Raw genomic sequence first — 26143 nt, 5'->3', positions numbered from 1 at the left:
TGTCTGAAGGGCAAGTGACACTAACCCGGCTGTTCGGTCGAGCTGTTCGGGACCGCCGCGATTTCACCACGGCGGTTCCGAACAGCCCGACTGAATAGCCGTGTTAGTGCTTACAGGACACCGGGGGGACCTTACCTGCCTCCTCGGTGTCTTCTCCGTTCAGGGATCCCCTGTATGGCCAGCGCTCTCCTTCCTCGTCATCACGCCGTCGCGTACGTAACGACGTGATGGCGGCGACGGAGAGCGAGGATACCCGGCCGGCAGCAGAGACGTTCCGGAGCGACGGGGACACGGCGACAGCGATGGAGCGACATCCAGGGCAGCGGTGACGGGTCCGGAGCGACGGGGACACGTGAGTATTACCTCCTATGCAGTGGTCTTCAATCTGCGGACCTCCAGATGTTGCAAAACTAAAACTCCCAGCATGCCAGGACAGCCAACGGCTGTCCGGGCATGCTGGGAGTTATAGTTTTGCAACATCTGGAGGTCCGCAGGTTGAAGACCACTATTGGGTTCAAAATCTTTATTTTTTTAGATTTTGCACCTATAAATTGGGTGCGTCTTATACGCCAGTGCGTCCTATAGGGCGAAAAATACGGTAATATATATACACACACATACACACACACAGCCATTAAAGGGGTACTCCAGGGAAGAGAACAGGATAGGGGATAAGTGTCTGATCACGGGGAACCCCTGCAATCTTTATGGGAGGCCCCATTCTGTTTAGCCATCCTCAGCCTGCTCTATCACCCACCTTTCTAGACTTAGGCAAGTGACGGCCCGCTCAGCCAATCATCGGCTAAGACGGGACAATGCTGCAGCCAGTCATTTGAGTCATAAATGAATCAAATAGTCCTTTTGTATGGATTTATTATTTATTTACATTTTAAACTAATGGATACACATTAATTATTGTATTATTTGCACCATGACAAAATCATTAAAAAAACTTCTCTTACAGGGACTACTTAGAGACAGTGCACATCTATAGACATCTTTATCTATACAGTTTACCTCTCTTCATAGGATCATTTTTGGCTCATTTATTACCTCATACCCGTAAGTCAGAGGGAGCGGCCAGCCGGGGAGTGAAGAGCATTTCTGTTCACTTCAAGGAGTTATAACTAGAAATTGTAGCAGGTCTCATGACTGAAACCCAGTGCGATCTAAAACTTCTGACATGTCTGGACAGCATGTAAAAAAAAAAATTCTAAATCACAACAACACTTTAAGGCAGTGTTTGCCAACCAGGGTGCCTCCAGATGTTGAAAAACTACAACTCCCAGCATGCCTGGACAGCCTTTGGCTGTCCAGGCATGCTGGGAGTTGTAGTTTTGCCACACCTGGAGGCACCCTAGTTGGGAAAAACTTCTTTAAGGGTAGGGTCACACATAATGGATCTGCAGCGTATCTCAAGCTGTGGATCCGCCGGTGACCTGACCCATTTTGTTCCTCCAGCTGTTGCCACCCACCCCTTCCCCTGGCCTGCTTGCAGCAGCAATCCGCCACTACGAGCAGCCACAAAGGGGGCCTGTGAGTCGCTGAGCCCACTCTGACATCCGGGATGTCAGAGTGGACTTGGCTACTCGGAGGCCCCCTGTGTGGCTGCTCGTAGTGGCAGAAGACGCGGGGGAAAGGGGGGATGGCAACAGCTGGAGGCACAAAATGGGTTAGGTCACTGGCGGATCCGCAGCATGAAATACGCTGCGGCTCAGTTATGTTTGACCCAACCCTAAAAGGGAATCTGTCAGCTCAGATTCATGTTTACAGCTCAAGTGTCAAAAAAGGCTGTGCTGAGTTACATCATGCATGCGTCCTCCCTCCCTGCCTTGAATGGAGTACAGATCTCTGCACAACATCAGTCAAGGCAGGGAGGGGTGGGGGAAGAGGACACATGCATGCAGTAACTCAGCACATCCTTTTCATACAAGCTGTAAGCATGATCTAGAGCAGGGGTCTCAAACTGTTGGCCCTCCAGATGTTGCAAAACTTCAACTTCCAGCATTCCCGACAGCCATTAGTTGCAGCAAATGCCTGTCTGGGCATGTCCAGGCATGCTGGGAGTTGAGGTTTTGCAACATCTGGAGGGCCGCCAGTTTGAGACCCCTGACCTGGAGCTAACAGAATCCCTTAGGGTGCCTTCTGGCTGGATTAAATAATAGTGTAACACAGAGCTTTCCAAACTGTGTGCTGCACCATATTAGTGTATCACTTGCGGTGGGTAGATGTGTCACACAAAAATTAGCAATGACAACTTGCATGTATTTGTATGGCTTTCCCTTTGGTTGTATTCATGTATGCACACTGTGGCCAAGGGATCATAGCCTTACACACACTGCATATGCGCAGGGTAAGTTTCCACTTTTTTTTTCTGGCAGTTTTTGGATATCGGCCACTGCAGTTTTTGAGCCAAAGCCAGAAATGTATTCAAAAGGAATAGGACATATAAAGGAAGGACTTACACTTCTCCTCCCTTATGGATCCACTTCTGACTTTGGCTCAAAAACTGCAGTGGCAGATATCCAAAAACTGCCAGAAAAAAAACCAAGTGGAAACTTAGCCTAACTGGGTTCAAACAGTGGAAGTGTTTCAATCACAGCAGGCGGTAGTATGTCGTAAGATGTCCTTACACAAGCTCCAAGGACTGAATTACTGTGTCGCAAAATGATGCATTTCTAAAAAGTGTGTCACCACCATGAAAATATCACAAAGCTCTATTGTAACAATACAACACATTATGGAAGAAAACAAAACAAAGGAGAGACAACTGAATAAAAATAAAGTGTATTGGGGAGAAAAAGACAGAGGACAAATACTTAACATAGTATCATTCAATATTATACAAAAAGAAGCAGTTTTAGTGCAAGTATCACATGTTGATGTTTGCTTGTATTGTACACACAGAAATAGGCGTTCACATTTGCTAAAATCTGTGGTGGAAAAACAGACATCTGTGAAAGAGGAAATGGTTAACTCTATAGAAGAATGTTCACTAATAAAAAGATGATCAGGCAAGTTAGTAAAAAATCAACGGTGTGCAAATGTCTTTTAAACTGGACACCTGAAATATGAAAAACTACAAATATTAATTGGTACAAATGTATCCTTCTAGTGAGCGGACTATTTTACTTATTATGGGTAGGGTCACGTGTCTTATTTTGCTGCTGCGTATTTTCCTACCCATTGAAGTCACCCTACCCTAAAGAGGTTACCTGACTTTTCAAAATGAATGACCGATCCTTAGACCCCTGGCACCCCCAGTGATTAACTGTTTGAAGCCGGTAACCTTTAAAACTGAGTTTTTTTTATGGCACCATTTTTTTTCCCCATTAACTTAAAGGAAAATTTGAAAAAAAAGTTGTTTTTGTATTTCAAGTTTATACAGTTTATACTGCGGTATAGATGACATAAAAGTATTCTTTGGGTCAGTATGATTATGGCAATACAGTATATTACAGTATAGAATATTTGTCATGCATTTCATTTCAAACAAAAAAAAAAATACTACATTGCAGGGATGCCTATGAGTGGCAGAGAGAACCATCCCACCTCTGAAACCCCTTAGATGCCGCATTTGCTACTGACCTCAGCATAAACATCAGAGCATAGGATAACAAGGCCCCTTTAGTGACTGCTGTAAAAGGTCCTTAAAGGTGTACTCCGTCCCTAGATATCTTATCCCTTATCCAAAGGCTAGGGGACAAGATGTCTGATCGCAGGAGTCCCACCGCAGGGGCCAGAGGATCGTGACGTCACACCCTGCCCCCTTAATGCAAGTCTATGGGAGGGGGTATGACATGCACAAGATGACTGGGATGCTGCAGTAGAGATCGCGGGGGTTCCTTTGGATAGGGGATAAGATGTCTAGGGGTGGAGTACCCTTTAAGGCTATGGTCACATTTCGTAATGTCCGAACAGAAAATCCCTGTGTGGACATCCCGTAGAATAATTATGCTGGTGCTAGGACCGAACAGGAATGCCCCATCTCATAGACTGCTATGCATTCCGTGCGGTGTCCGCAGAAATGATGAACAGGTTGATTCGTGGGCACGGAAAACTAAATTTACGCCATGTGCACAGAGCAGCAGAATCTCGTAGAATTCAAGGGGACTCTGCTGCAGCAGAACTTTCATGCTGACATTCCAAGCAGAATTACGCACGGAAATTCCGAGGTATAAACATAGCCTAAGGGGTTACAGACTCCTCCTCCATTACAGTCACATTGCCCATTCTTCAGGTGGGCACTGTAAGAAAAGGTGTCATTGTCACTGGGGTGGATCAGAACACTGAATCAGGCGAGGTGGGTACAGTATAGTTTGCCATTTGACACACAACAGCCTGGGCTTTTATTTATTAAAATAAAAAAAATCTGAATACCCCTTCAAGGTGTTGCCCAGTCTAATGGACCCCCAAGTGTTTAACAAGTACAAGTCATATCTATCACGTCATATAGTCTGTGCATATTTATCATTTAATGGAATGAGTTATTACATACAATGGATGGAATAAATCCATATTAAGGCTGTGTTCAGATCTCTTCTCTGTAGGGCACCAATGAAAAAGACAAAAAAAAAAAAATGTATATCGTACAATACATTTTTTGTCTAACAGAATACAGTTTTAGGGTGTATTCACACATATAGGAGCCTGCGTTTATTTGATGGGCAGGTTTTTATGCTGCAGAGTTCAATGTAAACTAAATGACTGAACACATCTGCAGCTTCAATAATCCTGTTCATTGAATATGTACAGGATACTATAAGTGTGAATACCCCCTTTTGGAATAGTCTTATGTACACTAAATATATTTATCTTTTGTATACTCATACTATTATGTATACTAGCCCAACTGAGGCCAGTAAGATTATCGTTTAGACTCCACCTGTTTAATGGAACCCTTTATACACAATAAGTGTGTACTTCGGGGAGCTCCTTCCACCATACATGCAAAGTGGAGATCAAAATATGATCTGAACACAGACTTAAAGGGGTACTCCGCTGCTCAGCATTTGGAACAAACTATTCCGAATGCTGGAGCCGGCGCTGGGAGCTCGTGACGTCATAGCCCCGCCTCCTCATGACATCATGCCCCATCTCCTTCAATGCAAGTCTATGGGAGGGGGGTGTGACGGTTGTCAAGCCCCCTCCCATAGACTTGCATTGAGGCGCAACTCTCACTAACAACATTTTGCTGCTTAATAGGTGGCTTTATGTGCTCACAAATCCCTTTTGTCTGAAGTGAGTACCAGTCAGAGAGGAGTGGCAGGGTCAACAATGCCCCACGACGCACCACCTCTCTTCAGCAACATCAGCATTTGGCCCGCTATGTGACTGACAGAGTGAGAAAGCTCTCTACCTCTATCGCTGTGCACATGCGCTGAGTTGGGAGAAATCGGCATTAGACATTTTGGGTGCGCTGTAGTAGAGGATGGACCTCACTTGCGTGGAGGCCCTGTGTGTCAATCACACAGCTGACCAAGCGCTAACATTGCCAGGGAGATGTGGTGCAGCCCTGGGGCCATGCGGACCCCTGGCCATCCCTCCCCGACTGTTACTGACTGCAGACAAAAGTAATTTTTAAACAATTAAAGCCACTAACTAAGCAGGCAAAGGTATAGCGGTATTACACAGTAACACAGCTTGGACACACCTTGCTTATTTATCGGGGGCATTTGTTTAACCTTATCTAAATCTATTCACTAATGCATTCACATCTTACTGTAGAAATGTGTCACCTTAATACACTGTGAGAGGAAGTGGCTGTTTCACACTGTATGACAGTATCTTGGCAGTATTAATAATAAGTAGCCATGCGGGGTAATAGATGTGTATAAAAGCAGACTGTATTAGCTTGCACAGTAGGCAATTTCAAAGTCAGCTATGTCTAATCTCTGCATTATTTTACAGAATCTGGCATCAGAGATAACATTAACTTAGAACAAACACGTAGAAATATAGGTATTAAAATTCAAAATCAAAAAGTGATTACTTTCAAAATACAGTAAAGCATGGTTTGTCATTTGGTACAGTGCTTTATGTTATTAGAATATTAATATGAGATGTGTCATAACACTGCAGATATACCTAGAGCGTTACCTTAATTTAAAGACTTACGATTCACAAGCAATGCGCTTCAATGACAAATTTAGCTCGGCTACATCTGTACGTTCACATATATGGAAGTCAATTCAATCTATAGAGTCACGTACGTAAAGTGTCTTAGCAGCAGTAGATTCATGCACATGGCTTGTCTGTAGATACTTAGGCAACAATACAAACACAGCTGTGCACTTCAGTACTATGAGGTGGGTTTGTGACAAATGGATGGGGGAGCTCAGTACAAAAGTCCTTCACTAAGCACAGTGAAGCCACTAAGTTAAGTTTTATCTACAACGCCCTGCATCTGCCAAGTGTCAGGCTGTTCCTGACAGATCTAGGACTACACAGGTTATTGCAGGACTGAACTACACCCAATTTCAAATACCAATTTGGGATTATGGACTGGTACTTTTACCTGATGTCTCACATTGACCATCTGGCCCACAGATGGTTAAATCTTTACACACAATAAATACAGAGTCAGCATCCTACATGTCAGCATAGACTGAACATGAGGTAAAGATTAATAGAAAGTGTTTAATGTGTAAGGTCTTCAGGCTCTGGTCCCTGGGGAGGATAAAGCCATCACTAGCGACATGTGGCCTCATACACTCCATAACCCAACTCCTTCACAGTGGATTCTTCATCTTCACTTCTGTAATATACTGCACTAAGGCAGTCAGGAAATTTCGGCAAACTGGCTGTACAGTGGTTTCTGGCCACAAATTTCAATTAACCTATAAAAAAAAAAAAGAAAAAAGTAAATAAGGGTTAATGACAATCCTGGTGAAGGGAGACTGAGTATATGTACCTTGTGCTGGAAAAAAAAAAAAAAAATGTAGGAGCCAGCTATGGCAATGTGGAAGGAAACGATAAGAAACCAGTAGCAGACAATCCAGGGCAGTGTTTTCCAACCAGGGTGCCTCCAGCTGGTGCAAAACTACAACTCCCAGCATGCCCGGACAGCCTTTGGCTGTCCGGGCATGCTGGGAGTTGTAGTTTTGCAACAGCTGGAGGCACCCTGGTGTGAAAACACTGATCCAGGGACATTTGCCTATATTACACGTGAAGCTATTACAGTGGGGCAAAAAAGTACTAATTGTGCAAGTTCTCCCACTTAAAATGATGAGAGAGGCCTGTAATTTTCATCATAGGTATACCTCAACTAGGAGAGAAAAAATCCATAAAATGACATGTCTGTTTTTTAAAGAATTAAAGATTTATTTGCAAATTATGGTGGAAAAGAAGTATTTGGTCATCTACAAACAAGAAAGATTTCTGGCTCTCACAGACCTGTAACAACTTCTTTAAGAGTCTCCTCTGTCCTCCTTCCATCAGCAAGGGCATTGAAGATGAAACATGGCTGGGTCTTTCAGCATGGCAATGATCTCAAACACACCGCCTGGGCAATGAAGGAGTGGCTTCATAAGAAGCATTTCAAGGTCCTGGAGTGGCCTAGCCAGTCTCCAGATCTCAACTCCATAGAAAACCTTTGGAGGGAGTTTAAAGTCCGTGTTGCCCAGCGACAGACCCAAACCATCACTGCTCTAGAAGAGATCTGAATGGAGGAATGGGCCAAAATACCAGCAACAGTGTGTGAAAAACTTGGAGACTTACAGAAAACATTTGACCTCTGTCATTGCCAACAAAGGGTATATAACAAAGTATTGAGATGAACTTTTGTTATTGACCAAATACTTATTTTCCACCATAATTTGCAAATAAATTCTTTAAAAATCAGACAATGTGATTTTATTTATCATTATGTCTCTCATAGTTGAGGTATACCTCAATACTTTTTTGCCCCACTGTACATACACATAAACTACTAAAGTATTTTAAGAATGTGGCTGTTTTTTCACTTCCTCCCCCACAGTCTATTATTACTGGAAGCAATAGTAGTCAATTAGGAAATGCCTGCTTCTCCCTGTTGATGGATAATATTAAAGTATGAAAGAAAACAAAACAAGTGCAATGGGTGAAACCTAACTAGGAAAGGGCACAGAGTAGGAGTAGAGAGAACCCACTCACTTAATAAGGTTGTGTGGATGCCAGGCACAACACTTATTAAAAGACTCCAGTGAAACACTACAGGCCCCCTTATTACAGTGATACACGAATGACCCTTGGCGTTGTCTGTGGTTCAGCAGCATTGAAGGGATATTCTGGCCAAATACATCTTATCCTCTATCCAAGGGATAGGGGATAAGATGCCTGATCAAGGATGGCCCGCCGCTGGGACCCCCCCCCTCCCAATCCCCAATCTCCTTGCATTCTATGCAGTGCTGCGTCTCCAGTCTCGGAAACCTCTCTGTTTCCGGGACCGGAGACGTGACATCATGTCCCCTCCCATAGACATAGATGGAGGGGGTGTGGCGTGACAAAGAGTTTTCCGAGACTGGAGACGCAGCCCTGTGTAGAATATGGGTGTTGCACGGAGATCGCGGGGGTCCCAGTGGCGGGCCCCCTGCAATCAGATATCTTATCCCCCATATGCTTTGGATAGGGGATGAGATGTATTTTGGCCGGAATACCCCTTTAAAGTGTAAGTCCAAAGCTGCTTTCCCGCCCATTCTGCAATGATCTGTGCAGGAAGACACAGCTGATGGTTGGCAGAAGAGCTGTATAGGCAACCTTACAATGGCCAGCAGATTGTGTGCACGTGTCCGGTTTAACAGAAGGGGGCTTGTGCACAGAACCTTGCTAGGAGTGGTATGATCACCTCCGCAACTGTACTGCTCAGCGTAAGCCATTTCTCTCCACACGATCTGTGAAGAACAGGTAGGAGAGCAACTATTGACTTACACTTTACGGAAGAGTTTACCAATGGTAGGTTTATGGTAAAACTGCCACTGCAATTTACTACAAAAAGCCAAAATGTTGGAATGTGAGTAGGGCAAAAAGAGTTGATAAGTATAGAACTAATTGCAACAAATTATATTATATAGATATATATATATATAATGCACTTTGGGTTTACACAAACCATACATAGTCCATAGAAGGTAGAAAACCATTCAAGTAAAATATATTACTACTTCTTATGTGTTTCACTTGGGAGTAAGATATCAAGCTCATCAGAGGAAAACAAAATGGAATCTAAATAGAGAGACTAGTACTCGTGAACAAGCGAAATACAGATATACAAGATATTCTATATGAAATCCACATAGGAGCGCATCAGAACAAACATGGATATTATATCTGATCAACAGAAAGCACCTGGTACTCAATGGGACAATGAATAATCACAATAACATGTAGTGATCCCACTTGAACTACATGTAGGAATAATCCAAGATATATCAAAAGACCGGTACAGATATCATACATATGGTAGATACAACAATGGTACAAAAAAAGTACAGAATGAAGATGCATACAAGATTATGCTGGGATGTTGTCTTTGGGCAGATCAACATCCCAGGCATACACCGAATAATCTCAATGCATACAGCTATGTGGCATATAGATATATTAATAACATTAAAAATATATAGGAACGGTCCAATCTTAGCAATGATATAGGTTAAAGCACAACTGTCACGAATTTGCAGCCCCATAAACTAATCCCAGGGTGACAAAGTTCTTTATAATAACTATTCAGGTATACTTTTATGCTTTGTTCAGGCTAAAAAATGCTTCATAAGCCGGTCCGCAACAGTCGGATAGGTGTGGATATGCCCCGTGGCCGCCACGCCTATCCACTGTATGTCACTGCTGGGACCGCTGTGTGATTGACACACAGGTCCTAGCGCATAAGCCCCTTCTTAGCCTTAACTGCGGTGGGGAACATGCAAATGTATAAAACCAGTGCCCGTTCAGCTTACAGTGCCAACACAGCGGGTTAGTTCTCCTAGCAAGCGCTCGCTAGAGGCAGAGCATTATGCCACGCACTGGTGCTGGGAGCGAGCGCTTGCTATGAAAACTAGGTGTCCGCAGCGCAGAATTATGGTATTGCAGCGTACTGGGGCCATGGGGAAGGAGCACTCGCAGGCCGCAGCGCTAGGAGAGTTTTCTTCACATCACCGGTGCTGCGCTGCAGACTAGGCTAGCTTTCATAGCAAGCGCTCGCTCCCAGCACCAGTGTGCGGCGTAATGCTCTGCCTCTTGCGAGCACTTGCTATGAGAACTAGCCCGCTGCGTCGGCAGTGTAAGCTGATAGGAGAACGGGCACTGGTTTTTCTCATACATTTGAATGTTATTTTTTAGCCTGATCAAAGCTGCTAGAAAGCTGCAAAAGGTATACATGAATAGTTATTATAAAGAACTTTGTCACCCTGGGATTAGTTTATGGGGCTACAAATTCATGACAGTTGTGCTTTAATAATGTCACTGCAAAATGTAACAACAATCAAGCCAGTCATACAGTCACACACAGTAATATGCAGAGCCTGTCAGGCTCGTGTGACAGGGTAAAGACAACTCTGTATAATCAAACAGTCCATCAGCTTCCACATACTGAATAACAATACAGATGCAGTGAGTGCCCTGAAGGAAGCAAGGATATAAAGTGATACTTAGCTGTGCCCGATAGGAACACCGTCAGGACCCCCCTCCCCATGATCACCGACTGCATGATAACAATCCAGCTTTATTGTTGTTACATATCATAGTGACATTATTAACATCTGTCATCCCTTAGATTGTGCCTATATCTAGGGAACATATCTTATATTTTCTATATGCCATATAACTGTATGCAATGAGATTATTTGGGGTGTGCCTGGGATGTAGACCTCCCCCAAGACTTAAATGGGCACTGTCATTAAAAACAGTTTTTTGCATATGAGACAGCAGGTAAAATAAATAAGATTTGTAATTTACTCCCTGTAAAAAAATTCTTTTAATGTCACTTTCATGGTAATTTTTATGTCACTTTGTGCTTTTGAGCTGACGGAATGTGGTCTGGACCCCCTTGTGGCCAGATTTATAAGGCCATGAAAGTGACATCGTTTTTTTTTTTTGTTTTTTTTTACAGGGAGTAAATTACAAATCTTATTTATTTTACCTGTTGTATCATATACAAAAAATAATTTTACAGGCAGTGGCCATTTAAGCATTATCCTGTATACATCTTCATTCTTGTACTTTTTGGTACCATTGTTGAATCTACCATATGTACGATATCTGTACCTGTGTATATCTTGGATTATTCCTACAAGTAGTTCAAGTGGGATCACTACATGTTATCGTGATCATTTACCTTCCCAAAGAAATACTGGTTGCTTTCTGGTCTTTCCTGACTAGATTACGTGTGGCATCCATGTTTGTTCTGATGCGCTCCTATGTGGATTTGAAAAAGAATATCTAGTATATCTGTATTGCTCTTGTTTACAAGTACTAGTCCCTATTTACATCCCAATAAAAAAAAATAAAAAGGGGGGGGGGGGGAATTGGTGCTCAAAGTTAACAGAAATAGGGACTCCGATAATAACAGTAAAATACTAATTTATAAAAATAAAATAAAAAATAATAGATAAAGTAAAATACATATAATAGCACACTCCTGATCAACTTCAGGTAGTGCTGCATATAATTTTAATAAGTACTCAATATAAAGCAATGACTCAATAAAACAATTATTTAAATAAAGTGGTCTGTGCAATAGTTTGTACAAGATCCGATAGACGTATAAACATATATACATCTCACAGACACTCCTTCAACCAGCTTCTGTTGGTATGGAAAGATTATATAGTCTGTTTATCAAGATAGCAACAGTAAGTCCGCACTTCTTTAACCCCTTAAGGACGCAGACCATTTTCACCTCTAGGATGAAGCCTTTTTTGCACATCTGACCACTGTCACTTTAAACATTAATGGAATGCTTTTACTTATCATTCTGATTACGAGACTGTTTTTTCGTGACATATTCTACTTTAACATAGTGGTAAATTTTTGTGGTATCTTGCATCCTTTCTTGGTGAAAAATCCCCAAATTTGATGAAAAAATTTAAAATTTTGCTTTTTTCTAACTTTGAAGCTCTCTGCTTGTAAGGAAAATGGATATTACGAATACATTTTTTTTGGTTCACATATACAATATGTCTTCTTTATGTTTGCATCATAAAATTGACGTTTTTTTTACTTTTGGAAGACACCAGAGGGCTTCAAAGTTCAGCAGCAATTTTCCAATTTTTCACAAAATTTTCAAACTCACTATTTTTCAGGGACCAGTTCAGGTTTGAAGTGGATTTGAAGGGTCTTCATATTAGAAATACCCCACAAATTACCCCATTATAAAAACTGCACCCCTCAAAGTATTCAAAATGACATTCAGTAAGTGTTTTAACCCTTTAGGTGTTTCACAGGAAAAGCAGCAAAGTGAAGGAGAAAATTCAAAATCTTAATTTTTTACACTCGCATGTTCTTGTAGACCCAATTTTTGAATTTTTACTAGGGGTAAAAGGAGAAAATGTATACTTATATTTGTAGCCCAATTTCTCTCGAGTAAGCACATACCTCATATGTCTATGTAAAGTGTTCGGCGGGCGCAGTAGAGGGATCAGAAGCAAAGGAGCGACAAGGGGATTTTGGAGAGTACGTTTTTCTGAAATGGTTTTGGGGGGCATGTCGCATTTAGGAAGCCCCTATGGTGCCAGAACAGCAAAAAAGTACTCTACTCTACTGGCCAGCGTTTGGAACTAAATGTTCCAAGAGCTGCTTTCGCGCTGCGGGGGTCGCCCATGCCCCTTGTGACCTCACGCCCAAGTTGAGGGGCGTGGCCGACCCCCGCAGCACGAAAACAGCGTTTGGAACATTTAGTTCCTAACGCTGGCCAGTGGAGTACCCCTTTAAGTATACAGGAGTCAGTGAGCCTTCCCCGTATATTCTATTTACATTCCATTTGTTTTTTCCCTGATGAGCTTGATATTTTCCTTCCAAGTGAAACACGTAGGAAATAGAGGGATCTAGTACTGTATGGTTGCCAACCTTATATGGACCATATGTGCATCATATATATTAGTTATGATTAGTTGCATACTTATCAAATCCCTTTTTGCCCTACTCACATTCCTACATTATGGCTTTCTGAAGTATATGCCACCATTGCATTTTTTAAAATTGTGTCTATCACCTCTTTTCTTATTTTCTCAATTTTTTCCCCAAACTGACTGTCAAGTAGAAATCCAGCCTAAGGATCACTGTTTTTTCAGGTTGAATAGCTGCTCCTTACTCTGCACATGGCTGATCAAATTGCACACCAAGTGTAGCAATTCCATTTACCACACAAACATTTATTAGGATAATACATTGAGACACTAATGATCTGTCAGGTCCAGGTTCAATATATACACTTTTGGAACTGAGGAAGAACAAACATTAAAGGGGTACCTTGCCCCTAAACATCTTATCCCCTATCCAAAGGATAGGGGATAAGATGTCTAATCGCAGGGGTCCCGCCGCTGGGGACCCCCGCGATCTCTCCTGCAGCACCCCCGTTTCTCAGCTGCACAGAGCTAGGATCGCTCTTTGGCTGATGGCGGGCGATGCAGGGGACGGAGTATAGTGATGTCACTGCTCCGACCCCTCCTGACATCACGCCCCGCCCCCTCAATGCAAGGCCACCAGGTCCCCTCCAGTAGACTTGCATTGATGGGGCGGAGCGTGACGTCACGATACTCCATCCCCTGCATCGCCCGTCATCAGCCACAGAGCTATCCTCGCTCTGTCCAGCTGAGAAATGGGAGTGCTGCAGAAGAGATTGCGGAGGTCCCCAGCGGCAGGATCCCAGCGATCAGACATCTTATCCCCTATCCTTTGGACAGGGGATAAGATGTCTAGGGGCAGAGTACCCCTTTAAGTATCACAATCATACAGTTAATTCTAAACACACTTCAATACATGGGAGTTATAGGGGATTAGAATAGGGATATTATAAACCTACTTATTTTCTTGCCTGCTGTGTCCTGAGGGCCAAAATTGGTTACACACATACATACATCCACACACAGTATATTAGTAAGAATCAGAAACATTACCCAATGATTCCTGCCGGGATCAGCAGCAAAACTCCTCCGAATAGGAAGGCGAACCCTTTCATGAAGTACAGTGTAGCTGGATACAAAGAATTAAAGATACTGGTGGCCAAGATGAATGAGACTCCTTCCACGCAAGCAACCACAGAAAATAATGCCCCTGAAGGTGAGAACATTGGAGACACCATTAGCATAGAAATTGCAATTTTGAAGATCATTTGAAAGATGCTCTGAAATGGTAATGTAATGACAGTAACAGTTTGTAACAGCCTGGAAATGATATCTAAGACAGACTTAAGGCAAAAAAAAACGAAAAAAAACTGTTATGTTACTCAGTACCTCATCCTGATCATGTACATGTCATTTTTATGTCTCTATCACCCATGTATTTTCCCTCTTGTCAAAGGGAGGGGGCGTGTCCCTCTTGCCTGCACTGTGATGACCCCTCCCCCACTCTGTTGACTCACTACTCTGGGGAGCCTGGCAGCCCTGCTCTGTAACCCTTTCTTCTCTGGATTTATGCTGTGTACACACACACACACACACACACACACAGATTATTGGAGATTGCCTGTATAACTTATATCTTCCTATGTCATTTATGTGTCATCCTTTAGGCAGTCCTGTAATGTAGTACAGTGTTTGGATAACTTTTTTACAGCTGTGTGCCTACAGCTTTTGAAAAACTACAACTTCCAGCATGCCCAGACATCCTTTGACTGTCCAGGCATGCTTGGAGTTGTAGTTTTGCAATAGCTGGAGGCACATGTTTGGTAAAACTGTGTTACAGCAGTGTTGCTGCAGGCTGTGTTCCTCCTGCAGCCTTGTCAATCAGCCATGACCATTGGACACACTCATGCTGCTGTGGGACTCATCAGTGTTTGAGATGTTTTTTGCAACTTTTTTGGTTGTATTTTCAGACATTTTAGGGTAACAGCAAAAGCTTAAAGTTAAACTGTCACCCTGATCACCCACACTAAATACACAGGGTTATAGTTTGGGTGACCAGGAGTGTAAAGAGGGGTCACTTACCAAATTCCATCCAGTGGCTCCTGTGATATTGCCCAACGAAAGACCCGTTAATTCGGTTACATGCACGCTGGAGGCGGGGCCCCGATGGCTGTCCGCCACTGCTTCTTCTTGCCTCCTGAAACAATCTTCCTCTTTTAGTATATTCAAATTCTGCACTGTGCTCTGAGGCGCAAGCACAGTTCGTTTACAAACAGCTCTCACATCCTAGTGACGTGAGAGCTCTTCTTGCCAGAGTGCCCTGCTACAGTGCCAGAATGCATGCGCTCCAGCCTCGGTGCACAGCGCTCATGGGACATGGGACTCAGGTCACTAGGATGTGAGAGCTGTTTGTAAACTAACTGTGCTTGCGCCTCAGAGCGCAGCGCAGAATTTGAATATGCTAAAAGAGGAAGATTGTTTCAGGAGGCAGAAAGAAACAGGGGGCAGACAGACATTGGGGCCCCGCCTCCTCAGCTCAGGTAACCGAATTGAGAACGGGTCTTTTGTTGGGCAATATCACAGGAGCCACTGGATGGAATTTGGTAAGTGACCCCTCTTTGCACTCCTGGTCACTTGCACTATAACCCTGTGCATTGGGTTTAGTGTGGGTGATCAGGATGACAGTTTTCCTTTATGCCACAAAAGATGGATCGATTTGGCCTTCACACAAAAAAAAAAAAAATAATAATATTTTGGCATGGAAAAAAAAACCAACAGAAGTTCCCTTAGGGTACGTTCCGTTCACACATACGCAGATTTGATGTACAGGATTTTCTGCTGCAGATTTTAATGTAAACTCAATGACTTAGCACGGCTTCCAATCTTCCAAAGTGTGTGGTAACTAAGATCCAATTTCCCATTTAATTATTTTCCTTCTGGAAACCGTTTGCCTTTGGGTCATTTCACATCACAAAAACTGTGTAAGAACATAGCCTGACACAAACACAGCTTTTTACAACAGTTGTGCATTTTACAAGTAAAGATTTTTTTTTCATGCATCAGGGTGTGAAAAGGACAATCGCAGGTAAATATGACAGTCACAGAAATTTCTGAGATAGATTTGCTGTGTGTATATATATATATACACCCTAGAGTGGTTTTCCTGCCGCTGAAATTTTGCTTGCGGACTCTCCGCTGCAGAATTCTGCAAGCAGAATTTCCACAGTTAAAAATCTGCAAGCCGATTATGTTGCTACCCATTGAAGTCAACAGGTTCTGCTTGTGGATTTTCTACTGTGAAGAGCCAAAGTGCCGCTCAGGAGATTGCAGGAGCTTCCAGGGGTCAGACATATATCCCCTATCCTGTGGACAGGGGCTAAGTGTTAAAGGGGTACTCCGGTGCTTACACATCTTATCCCCTATCCAAAAGGATAGGGGATAAGATGCCTGATCGCGGGAGTCCCGCAGCTGGGGACGCCCGGGATCATGCACGCGGCACCCCGTTTGTAATCAGTGCCCGGAGCGTGTTCGCTCCGGGTCTGATTACGGTCGACCGCAGGGTCGTCGGCGTGTGACGTCACGCCTCCGCCCCCGTGTGAAGTCATGCTCCGCCCCTCAATGCAAGCCTACGGGAGGGGGCGTGACAGATCAGAGCAGAAGACTCCAGGAAGACAGCGGAGGCAGGTGAGAGGACCTCCTGCTGCCGTGCAGGATGATCGTATCGCCGCGGCAACGATGCGGGCGATCCGATCATCCAATTATGTGACTGCGATGCTGCAGATGCCGTGATCGGTATTGATCACGGCATCTGTGGGGTTAATGGCGGACATCCGCGGGATCGCGGGTGTCCGCCATTACCGGCGGGTCCCTGGCTGCGATCAACAGCCGGGACCTGCCGTGCATGATCCGGGCATCGCTCCGATGCCCGCGGTTATGCTTAGGACGTAAATGTACGTCCTGGTGCATAAGTACCGCATCACCAGGACATACATTTACGTCCTTTGTCGTTAAGGGGTTAAAACGATGGAGTACACCTTTTAGTGAAGCTATGGTTAAACATTGTTTCCTCTACAATGATGACAGCTTATTTGGTTGCAGGTTCTGATTGTCGAGCTGTTTCTATTTAAAAAGGGGTTTTGGTCAGGTTGCATTTTTGGCATCCATTGCTCCATTCACCCAAAAAAACAGAGGTGTCAGCAGAGAGCACTGTGGTTAGACTGGAAAGAACTCCAAAAAGAAATACAACTTAATCTGGAGGATAAAGCAGCTAAGTACTAGAAGGATTAAGATTTTTAATAGAAGTTATTTACAAATCTGTTTAACTTTCTGGCACCAGTTGATTTAAAAATAAAAAAAATAAAAAAGTTTTCCACTGGAGTACCCTTTGCTGCATATTTTCTGCAGGTAATTTTACTTACCAATGACTTCAATGGGTAGGAAAATACTCAGCAGCAAATACGCAGCAAAATGCGGCACGTGTGACCCTACCCTTACAGTATTTTAAAACCACCTTCCTCTTAATTCCAGGGGATCTTACTGAGTGGTGCGAAGCTTCAGGTATGTTATAGCCTATGGCATTAGTCCCATACATAAGCCTAGTTTCAAAGATATCCTTTCCCCATATCACTTCCTGTTTCTGCTGCAGTTTGCTATGATGTAAATGGCTAGAAAAGAAAAGTGATAGCTGAGATTGCCAGGAATGAGAGACCTTTGTCCTCTGAGGAGTTACATATTACACCGTACAGATAAGTGGGGCCTTTTTCTAGTTAAACCAAAGAAAAATTCCCTAGAAGGGTCTCGCATAACGTGCCATAGAGGTATCAAGAATTGGTCAGTGAATCCCAATTTAATTGGAATTTACGGACATAGCGATGGGCTAATCCTCATTTAAAGGGGTTATCCAGGAAAAGACTTTTTTCATATATCAACTGGCTCCAGAAAGGTAAACAGATTTGTAAATGACCAAAAGTAGAATGAAGATGCACTCACCCCGTTATTTGCAAGCAGAGAGTTCATTTATTTTCTCGTGATGGAATACAGACAAGACCCTTGCAGCTCGTGTAGGTAGAGTGTGCATCTTCATTCTATTTTGGTATATTGTATGTGCTTTGTGCATTATTGGATAGCACCCCCCAGCACATATCAGCATGCACCGTGTTTAAGTCTGTTCACACTCAACTACCGACGAACTGTAACGTAATACCGCTGGTGCTCAGCAACACTATATCTGCTCTATACTTAGATTTGTAAATTACTTCTATTAAAAAATCTTAATCCTTTCAGTACTTATGAGCTGCTGAAGTTGAGTTGTTCTTTTCTGTCTAAGTGCTCTCTGATTACACCTGTCTCGGGAACTGTCCAGAGTAGAAGCAAATCCCCATAGCAAACCTCTTCTACTCTGTGATGTGTAATAAAAGAGTAAACGTCTGGCACCACCGATAACACAAAGGTACTGTGTGAATGGACGCGTAAACTGCCCAGGATCCGTTAATGCAGATAGGTGGAGCTCCGAGTGTATCAAGTCCAGGTAAGGCAATATGTACAAGAGAAAAGACTCGACAACTCACCATGGTGAGTCTTTCTCTTATACATATTGCCTCTTCTACTGTGCTTCTACTGCAGAGAGCACTGTTGCCAGACAGAAAAGAACAACTCAACTTCAGCAGCTGATACTTAATAGAAGGATTAAGATTTTTTTTTTTTATAGAAGTAATTTACAAATCTGTTTAACTTTCTGGCACCAGTTGAAATTAAAAAAATAAAATAAAATAAAAGTTTTTTCCTGGAATACCCTTTTAATTTCTAGAACAAAAGATTACCTCCCCCTATAGATAAACGGCGCTGGGTGGCCTGACTGCCATTATCTCTATGTCAGTGTTTTCCAAACAGTGTGCCTCTAGCTGTTGCAAAACTTCCACTCCCAGGATACTGAGAGTTGTAGTTTTGCAAAAGCTAGAGATACCCTGTTTGAAAACGCTGATCTATGTTTTGATATAACATATGCACCTTAATGCTGATCATTTTTTTTTAACAGGGGTTTTATACCATTAAATGAGTTCTTACCTTGCTCTCCCTCTTCCACCAGTTTAGACAGCTTGGATCTAATAACTGGAGTAGTTGCCATAGAGAAGAACCTTAAGCCGTACCCTACAAGACAAAGCATTGGAAACATAAAAAGAGGAGATCATTTTTGCTTTTTCTACATTTTATACTATTTATTAACACAATTGGTCCTTAAAGGAATACTGTGGTGCAGGAACACATATCAATAACAAAATCAATCAGTGTCTGATCTCTTGCAAAGCACCTTGGCTCTCCCCAGGAACGGAGCGTGTCAACCCCCACATGAAGCGGCTGCCAACACGTACCCTTAGTGTATCTCTAAGGGAGAGCTGAGTTATACTCGAACTCTGTATCTCAGGCCACCGCTTTGTGTAGGGGTCGACATGCTCTGTTCCTTGGTAGAGCCGGGGTGCTGTGCAAAAGAACGTGGGGGGTCCCAGTGGTCGGACCCCTGCGCAATCCGACACTTTGGGTAGGTTTTCCTGCAACACAGTACTCCTTAAAAGGGGGTCCCCCATGGGGGTTTGACCCATGAGACCCTGTTCGATTGTGATAACAGGGTGCTGGGTCTCTTTAAATGGTGCGACAGTGACGCATGCATAAAGCCGCTTCATTCACGGCCTACGGCATTGCAAAAAAAAAAGTCAAGCATTATACTTGACTATCTCCAGAAGCCCCCTTGAATAATGAATGGAAGGGCAGTGTGCACACATGACCACCGCTCCATAGTGACTCAGGAACCCCAATGGTAACCCCCTACCTATTATACTACAGTGGTACTCGACATAAAATGGCCCCGACATATGATCGTTTCAACATAAGATGGTCTCTCAGATGCTTCTGTGTGTTGTGGCCAACGCAAAAAATGGCTATCCGGCAGCGGTGACTGCTGCAGCTGCCGCCGGATAGCCGTTTAACGTGCCCCACTCAATGATACTTACATGTCCCTGCCGCTCCTCTGCCCTGCGCTGTAATCATGTCGCTGCTCGCACCTCCCCTGTCGTCCAATATGGGCGGCGTGAGCGGCGATGTAGTGACACGGCAGCAGAGGAGCAGCGAACTGAGGAGCCGGAGCAACCAACTGACGGGCTGGAGCTGCAGGAACATGTGAGTATCATTGAGAATCTTTCTGTATGTGCCTCCATGTATGTGTCTGTATGTGTTCCCTCAACATACGATGGTGCATCTGGAACCAATTACTATCGTATGTTGAGGGACCAGACCAGTGTGTGTGTGTGTGTGTGTGTGTGTGTGTGTGTGTGTGTGTGTGTGTATATATATGTATATATATATATATATATATATATATATATATATATTTATGTAAAGTGTAAAAGATGGGACAACCCTTTTAAGTAATATTTTTGGCAAATTGATATTTCAACTAGGGAAAGCCTAGAGCTTATGTATACATATTTATTGATTTCAATGGGAACAGCATAATATGTATGTACTTTGTGTGCCCTAGTTCACTCTATACACACTGCCCTATTAACTGTCTTTTCCATCTGCACTTGAAGAAGCGAGCCATTCATGTAAACAGGCTCGACAGGTTATGACGGAGCCTCATTTCCCACCAATCTACACAGTAAACAGCTCAGGGCTTCATGTTTGTGAGCAGCTTCATTGTAACACTATAGATACTGGAGCAGACACAGGAAGGAAAACGCCATTTTTGCATTCAGCAATTTTCACTACATCTGAAGTGCTTGTCAGCATATTATCGGGTCATGTCTCGACAGTCTATAAATGTACAACATAGATGAATACAGGCTACATGCACAACTAGACTGTTACAAAAGATTAAGCTGCCCTACTTAAAAAGGGCTTTACCTCCCCCACTGAGTTATGAATACTGCAGAGAGAATAAGAAATAGGAAACTGGAGGAGTTTGTATTGTTACACGGTCAATAGAGGGTTAAAAATAAATTAAAGAAAACAGAAAACTGGAGGTTTTCATTAACAGAAACCATTAAGATTGGGTCACCGTTACTTGTGGGGTGTCACAGTAGTGAGTGCTGGGGCTTATTCTATTTAAAATAATCACTAATAACCCCAAAAAATGGCTGAGGATGTCACATCACAATTTGTAGCAGAAGATAACGATTTATGAAGCTGAAATAAACGGCAATCATATCTGTGCCACAGAGGTATATATTGTGATGTCAACATGGCCTTACAGAATCACATTGGCATATCTGCAGACCATAGTAAACTATGCAACAATAACAAAAGATAATATATTATTTTAAAGAAAAAATGGTAAATAAAGATAAGCAAACTCACAAAATTCATGTTGGGCCTATTTGACCGAATCAGTAGGCGCAGTAGCAGGGACTCATGTCAAACGCAAAAGTCCCTGTTCCTGTAAACTGAGCGGCTATGCTTGCATCCCAGTTAACATTTGCTGGGCCGGTGAAGAGCGCTGATCCCACAAACGTAGAGTGTAAGCAGCTCTGCACCAGAACCAGCAAAGGTTATATGAGCAGCAAGACCTAGAGGGAATGTTTGCTACTAAGCGTGTATCAGCAGGGACTTTGACAGGAGTCTCTGCTCTTGTACATGATTTGCCCATAATTAATCCCAAATAATTCTGATCCAGACAAATATGAATTTTTTTCATCCAAAAGGGATATAAGTGTACAGCAAGAGCATAACTTTAGCATCTATTAATCCTTAGTTATTAAATCAAAGTTAGATTATAGCGTACATTGTTGGGAAACTTTGTAAGATAGAGTAAATGAGGGGATACAGAAGTGGGTGAGCAAAGTCATTATTTATGAAACCATATGTACTTTTCCAGAGATATATAATCTGAAGACGGGAAGTTATTTCCTCCCAAATTGACCCTAAACCAATATTTATAAAATTTGTGACAGCAAAAAAGACTTTATGTGCCAACATGCTAGATCCTGGGCCTGCAGAGCGTCTTACGCTCAGTATAGTTATGCTCGGTCCCTCCTTGCAGTAACACCTTATACAGACTTTACTTTCTTGAAAAACCTAAATCTAGAGTTGACAACGGGGCGGAATTATTCACAAAGTGTCAAAAGCAGAAGATGCACAACATTTATTAAAGTGGCGCTAAGATACGTTAAGTGAACCTCAGCATTTAAGCTACGTTCACTACGCCCCTCTAGTTGGTTAAATTCAGTTCCAGTATATTGCAACACAAAACTGACACATACTAATTTTCTTTTTTTTTTTTTTCAACATTACAAACTATATTTTTAGGTCTGGTGTATTTCAGGACTCTGCTTAGCCATGACTTTTTTAAGCATATGAAAATTGTTTTGTAAAGAGCAGAAATATTACATTTTTTTTTTTTTTGGCGTGTGTGTATATAGGGTTTTTAAATACATTATATATTATATAAAAATAGAGTATTTCTTTCAAATTTCCCCCCCCCCTTAGATTACAGGGGGAAAAAAGAAAGTCCTGGATTCTGATTTCGGTAAATTAAAAAATTGTACGTCACCTGTAAACATAACTTGAGTAGTTACAGCCAAGGAGAAGACCACCAGGCCCGAGATGTTTGACAAGAAACCCATCTCTGCCACCCAGCTCTCTGCTATGCACAGTTGGAAGAGTCGTAACCCTGCCAGGCTACTAAGGTATGTGAGATGTTCTGCTGCTGATCCATAACCAATCAGATCTGAATCCCAGCAGAGGGGAAAGCTGAGCTCATAGATCACCATCAAGTCCTTGACCCCCATGTGAACAGTCACCACCAGCAGGAGAGCCAAACAGTAGAGGAAAAGCTTGCTTCGACGGCCATTGTCTCCAGGCAAAGTAAAGAGGCGGAAAATTGTCTGATAATGTCTGACAGTAAACAGTTTGGACGGCTTTTTGTCCTTCACCGATTCCCTGACACAAAAATAAACATAAGCAGCTGTAAAAATGTTCACAGCGAAGGCTAGCCAAAAAGGGTTAATGTAGCCCTGCATCTTCCGCCAGTGTCCACCAATAATGCTGGCTATCATACCAGCAATTCCCAGGCAAGCTTCCAAGATGGCAACTCGGAATGTCCGTGATGGGCGATCCGTGATATCCGCTATGTAGGCAAAACAGCCAGCAAGGATCATGTTGAAATCCCCAGTGATGCCACCAATAATGCGTCCTAGCAATAAATAGCCAACGTGTAGTTCCTGGTACATGACCACAAGGTAGATGACAACTTGCAAGGCCAGTCCGATGAATGGAATGATGAGTACTGAGCGCCGGCCCACATGATCACTCCAGGGGCCGAGCAGCATCACCGAGAAGAGGCCAACAAGTAACCCGCTCAGGTTCAGGTAGAGACTCCAATGTGATGTAAGGGATTCCACTTCCTACAAACAGGACATATGTCAGGACACAATGTACCACAATTGGATAACAATGCATGAAATTGAAAGAAAATGCAAAAGTTTACAAAACTGCTAGAATATTGCTGACGTAGTTGCCCATTACCTGTAATCCTCGACCAAACCCTCCTTCGCACATTTTATGCAATATTTTCCCCTTGTAATAAACACTATGAATTTCACGCTTTTTTGTTGTTGATTTGAACACATGAGCGCCAATGACCCCCAAAAATGCCACCAAAATGCTTCAAAAGGAAAACACTCAGAAAATAAATAAAAACTGTCTAATTTTTGGACAGAGTAAACCTAGACTCGACCAGCGTTTCACAACCAGTGTGCCTTCAGATGCTGCAAAACAACAACTCCTAGGCATGCTGGGAGTTGTAGTTTTGCAACAGCTGAAGGCAGACTGGTTGGGAAACACTGGACTAGCCAGCCTAAGGCCATGTTCAGACAGCAGAAATTCTGTGTGCAATTCTGCAGAAAAATTCCACACAAACATTCGCTGCAGCAGAGCCCCATTTATTTCAATGGGATTCTGCTGCCCTGTTCACATGGCAGAATTTCCGTGCCAGAATCATGGATTCCGGCATCCACAGAAAGACTAGTCATGTCTATTCCGCAAGGAAATGCATTGCTGATTATGAGGCTGCGCCTTCATGCGCCAGCATGTTTTGCCCGCACTCCATTTCCAGTGGAATGTCCGTATGGACATTTCACCGCGTGAACATAGCCTAAGAATGTGCAAGACTTATCACAGCTGCTCAGACTGCTTGAAAATCTGTCTTTTTTAGACTGTTCAGTCTAACTTTGTACCAACTGCCTTACTTTTAGTCTATGTTCACGCGGCGGAATGTCCAAGCAGAATTCTGGGGAAATGTTCTGCTTGGAAATTCCCCTGCAGATTCCCATTGAATTCAATGGGATCCTACTGCACTATGCAGGTGCCAGAATTTCTACGGAGGGAACATCTGCTGCGGAAATCCTGATTCGGCATCCACAGAAACAATGAATATTGCTGTTTGTTTCTGCCAATTATGCTGGGAAATGCATTGCAGTCAATGAAGGTGGCACATTTCTGAGTGGTTCTAGCGCTTGGCAGAACATGAAATTTGTAGAATGTCTGTCCGTGCATTCCAGACAGACATTCCACAAATTTTCTGTAGTGTGAACATGGCCCTACAGAAAATGTGCACCAAAATGCGCTGCATTTAAACCACAACCTCTTTCCATTGAGATCACACCCATTTTCTACTCGCCCCTTCCTTGCCAAAGTGGCACTAAAAAGTGACTTAACATATTGAAATTAGTATTAAGTAATTTTATTTGGGTGCAAATTGCATCAGATTTTTGGCACAGTCAGCTTTGATTATTTCCACATTGTGTGTTCTGCATTTTTATACATCACTAAAGACTATCATGTTACATCTAACTGCAGAGTTTTTGGACAAGAATAAAAAAAATAACAGATTTCTACTGTATCCCGTGTCACCACCCAAAATATGTTGACTACATGTGTGTCACCATAGGTTTACTTTACAGATGATTTTACTACGTGCTAAAATAAATCTTCCCTCAGCATGACTATAAACAATCATACGGGGAGACTTATAAAGAAGAAGCTCTTACATCTATTATGGATGTTGTGCTATTATGTGATTCACAGCACACTTAGACTGACACACAAATTCATACTATATATATCTACACACATTAAATCAAATAAATAGGATTAGGGTATTTGGCTGCATATTTTCCACAGCAGATTCTGTTACCCAAAGTCAATGAGTAGCAAAATCAGCACCAGAAATTCAGCAGCTAAATACACGTGTGAATATACCCTTAAATGAGAGTATTAACAACCGGTAGAGAAAGATTAACGGTAGGGTAACACGTAGCACATCTGTAGCGTATATCACGCTGCAAATGCATCGACGCCTGTCACAAAAAAGTGTCTGCTCATAGAAGCGGATTTACCGCTGCAGATCTGCTACAAGCAAATAAACAGGGATACCCGGCTACAGCAGGGAGCTCGCTCTAGAGAATGGCATCAGCACATCCGCAGTGTGAAATATGCTGCGGATGTGCTATGTGTGACCCTGCCCTAAAGGGGTTTCTGGGCTTTTGCCAATTTGCCCTGATAAAGGAGTGGGAGGGTAAATTAAAAAAAAACCATCAACCTTCTGCTTTTTCCCCCGAACTCAGCCCCATTCCATCTGTTATTCTTGTGGAAGTGCCAAATCACGCACCATAGACTTACAACTACTGCAGTCAATAACTGGGGTATGCTCCAAGGAAAGTTTGTCAAAAGCCTGCTACTATAGTAGACAAGAATATTTTCTGTATAGTAAGCACATTACAACCTTCCCTCAGCATTTTCAGATATCAGTAACGGTGGCTCACAGGGTCACATGATGAAACACAAGCTTCTAGGACACAGGGCAGCGGCAGCTACATATAGAACTACAGAGGAGTGCATTTTAAATGATTTCCCAATCACCGGCCCTGACAAACATCCCAGCGATCAGCTGACAAATGAACAAGCTTCTCTGCTATTGATCCCATTTTTTTGAATCCCATCTTTTTAAATATTTTTTTCGGCATCACATCTCCCTGTCTAAACAGAGAAAGCTCTGGGGACAATGTATGAAAGGAGGGGTTTACAGGTACACAATGTTTGTTATATACCCCCATGATAAT

General features: G+C 42.8%; 1 protein-coding gene across 1 annotated transcript in view; it reads right to left on the bottom strand.

The window, feature by feature from the left end:
• Nucleotides 1-3437: 3437 nt before the first annotated feature.
• The window catches only part of SLC46A1 (solute carrier family 46 member 1), a 53034-nt gene continuing 30328 nt past the window's right edge, over nt 3438-26143 (bottom strand). The window contains exons 2-5 of the mRNA XM_056559113.1: nt 22576-23428; nt 19098-19181; nt 14088-14244; nt 3438-6839 (exon numbers count right to left, since the gene is read on the bottom strand). Of these exons, the coding sequence (XP_056415088.1) occupies nt 6782-6839; nt 14088-14244; nt 19098-19181; nt 22576-23428 (1152 nt within the window). The 3' untranslated portion in view covers nt 3438-6781. The remainder of the gene's footprint in view (nt 6840-14087; nt 14245-19097; nt 19182-22575; nt 23429-26143) is intronic.

This window comes from Hyla sarda, chromosome 2 (assembly GCF_029499605.1).
Source record: "Hyla sarda isolate aHylSar1 chromosome 2, aHylSar1.hap1, whole genome shotgun sequence".
NCBI lineage: Eukaryota > Metazoa > Chordata > Amphibia > Anura > Hylidae > Hyla > Hyla sarda.
Note: the sequence above shows the minus strand (reverse complement) of the source record. Positions and strands in the feature narration are given on the sequence as shown.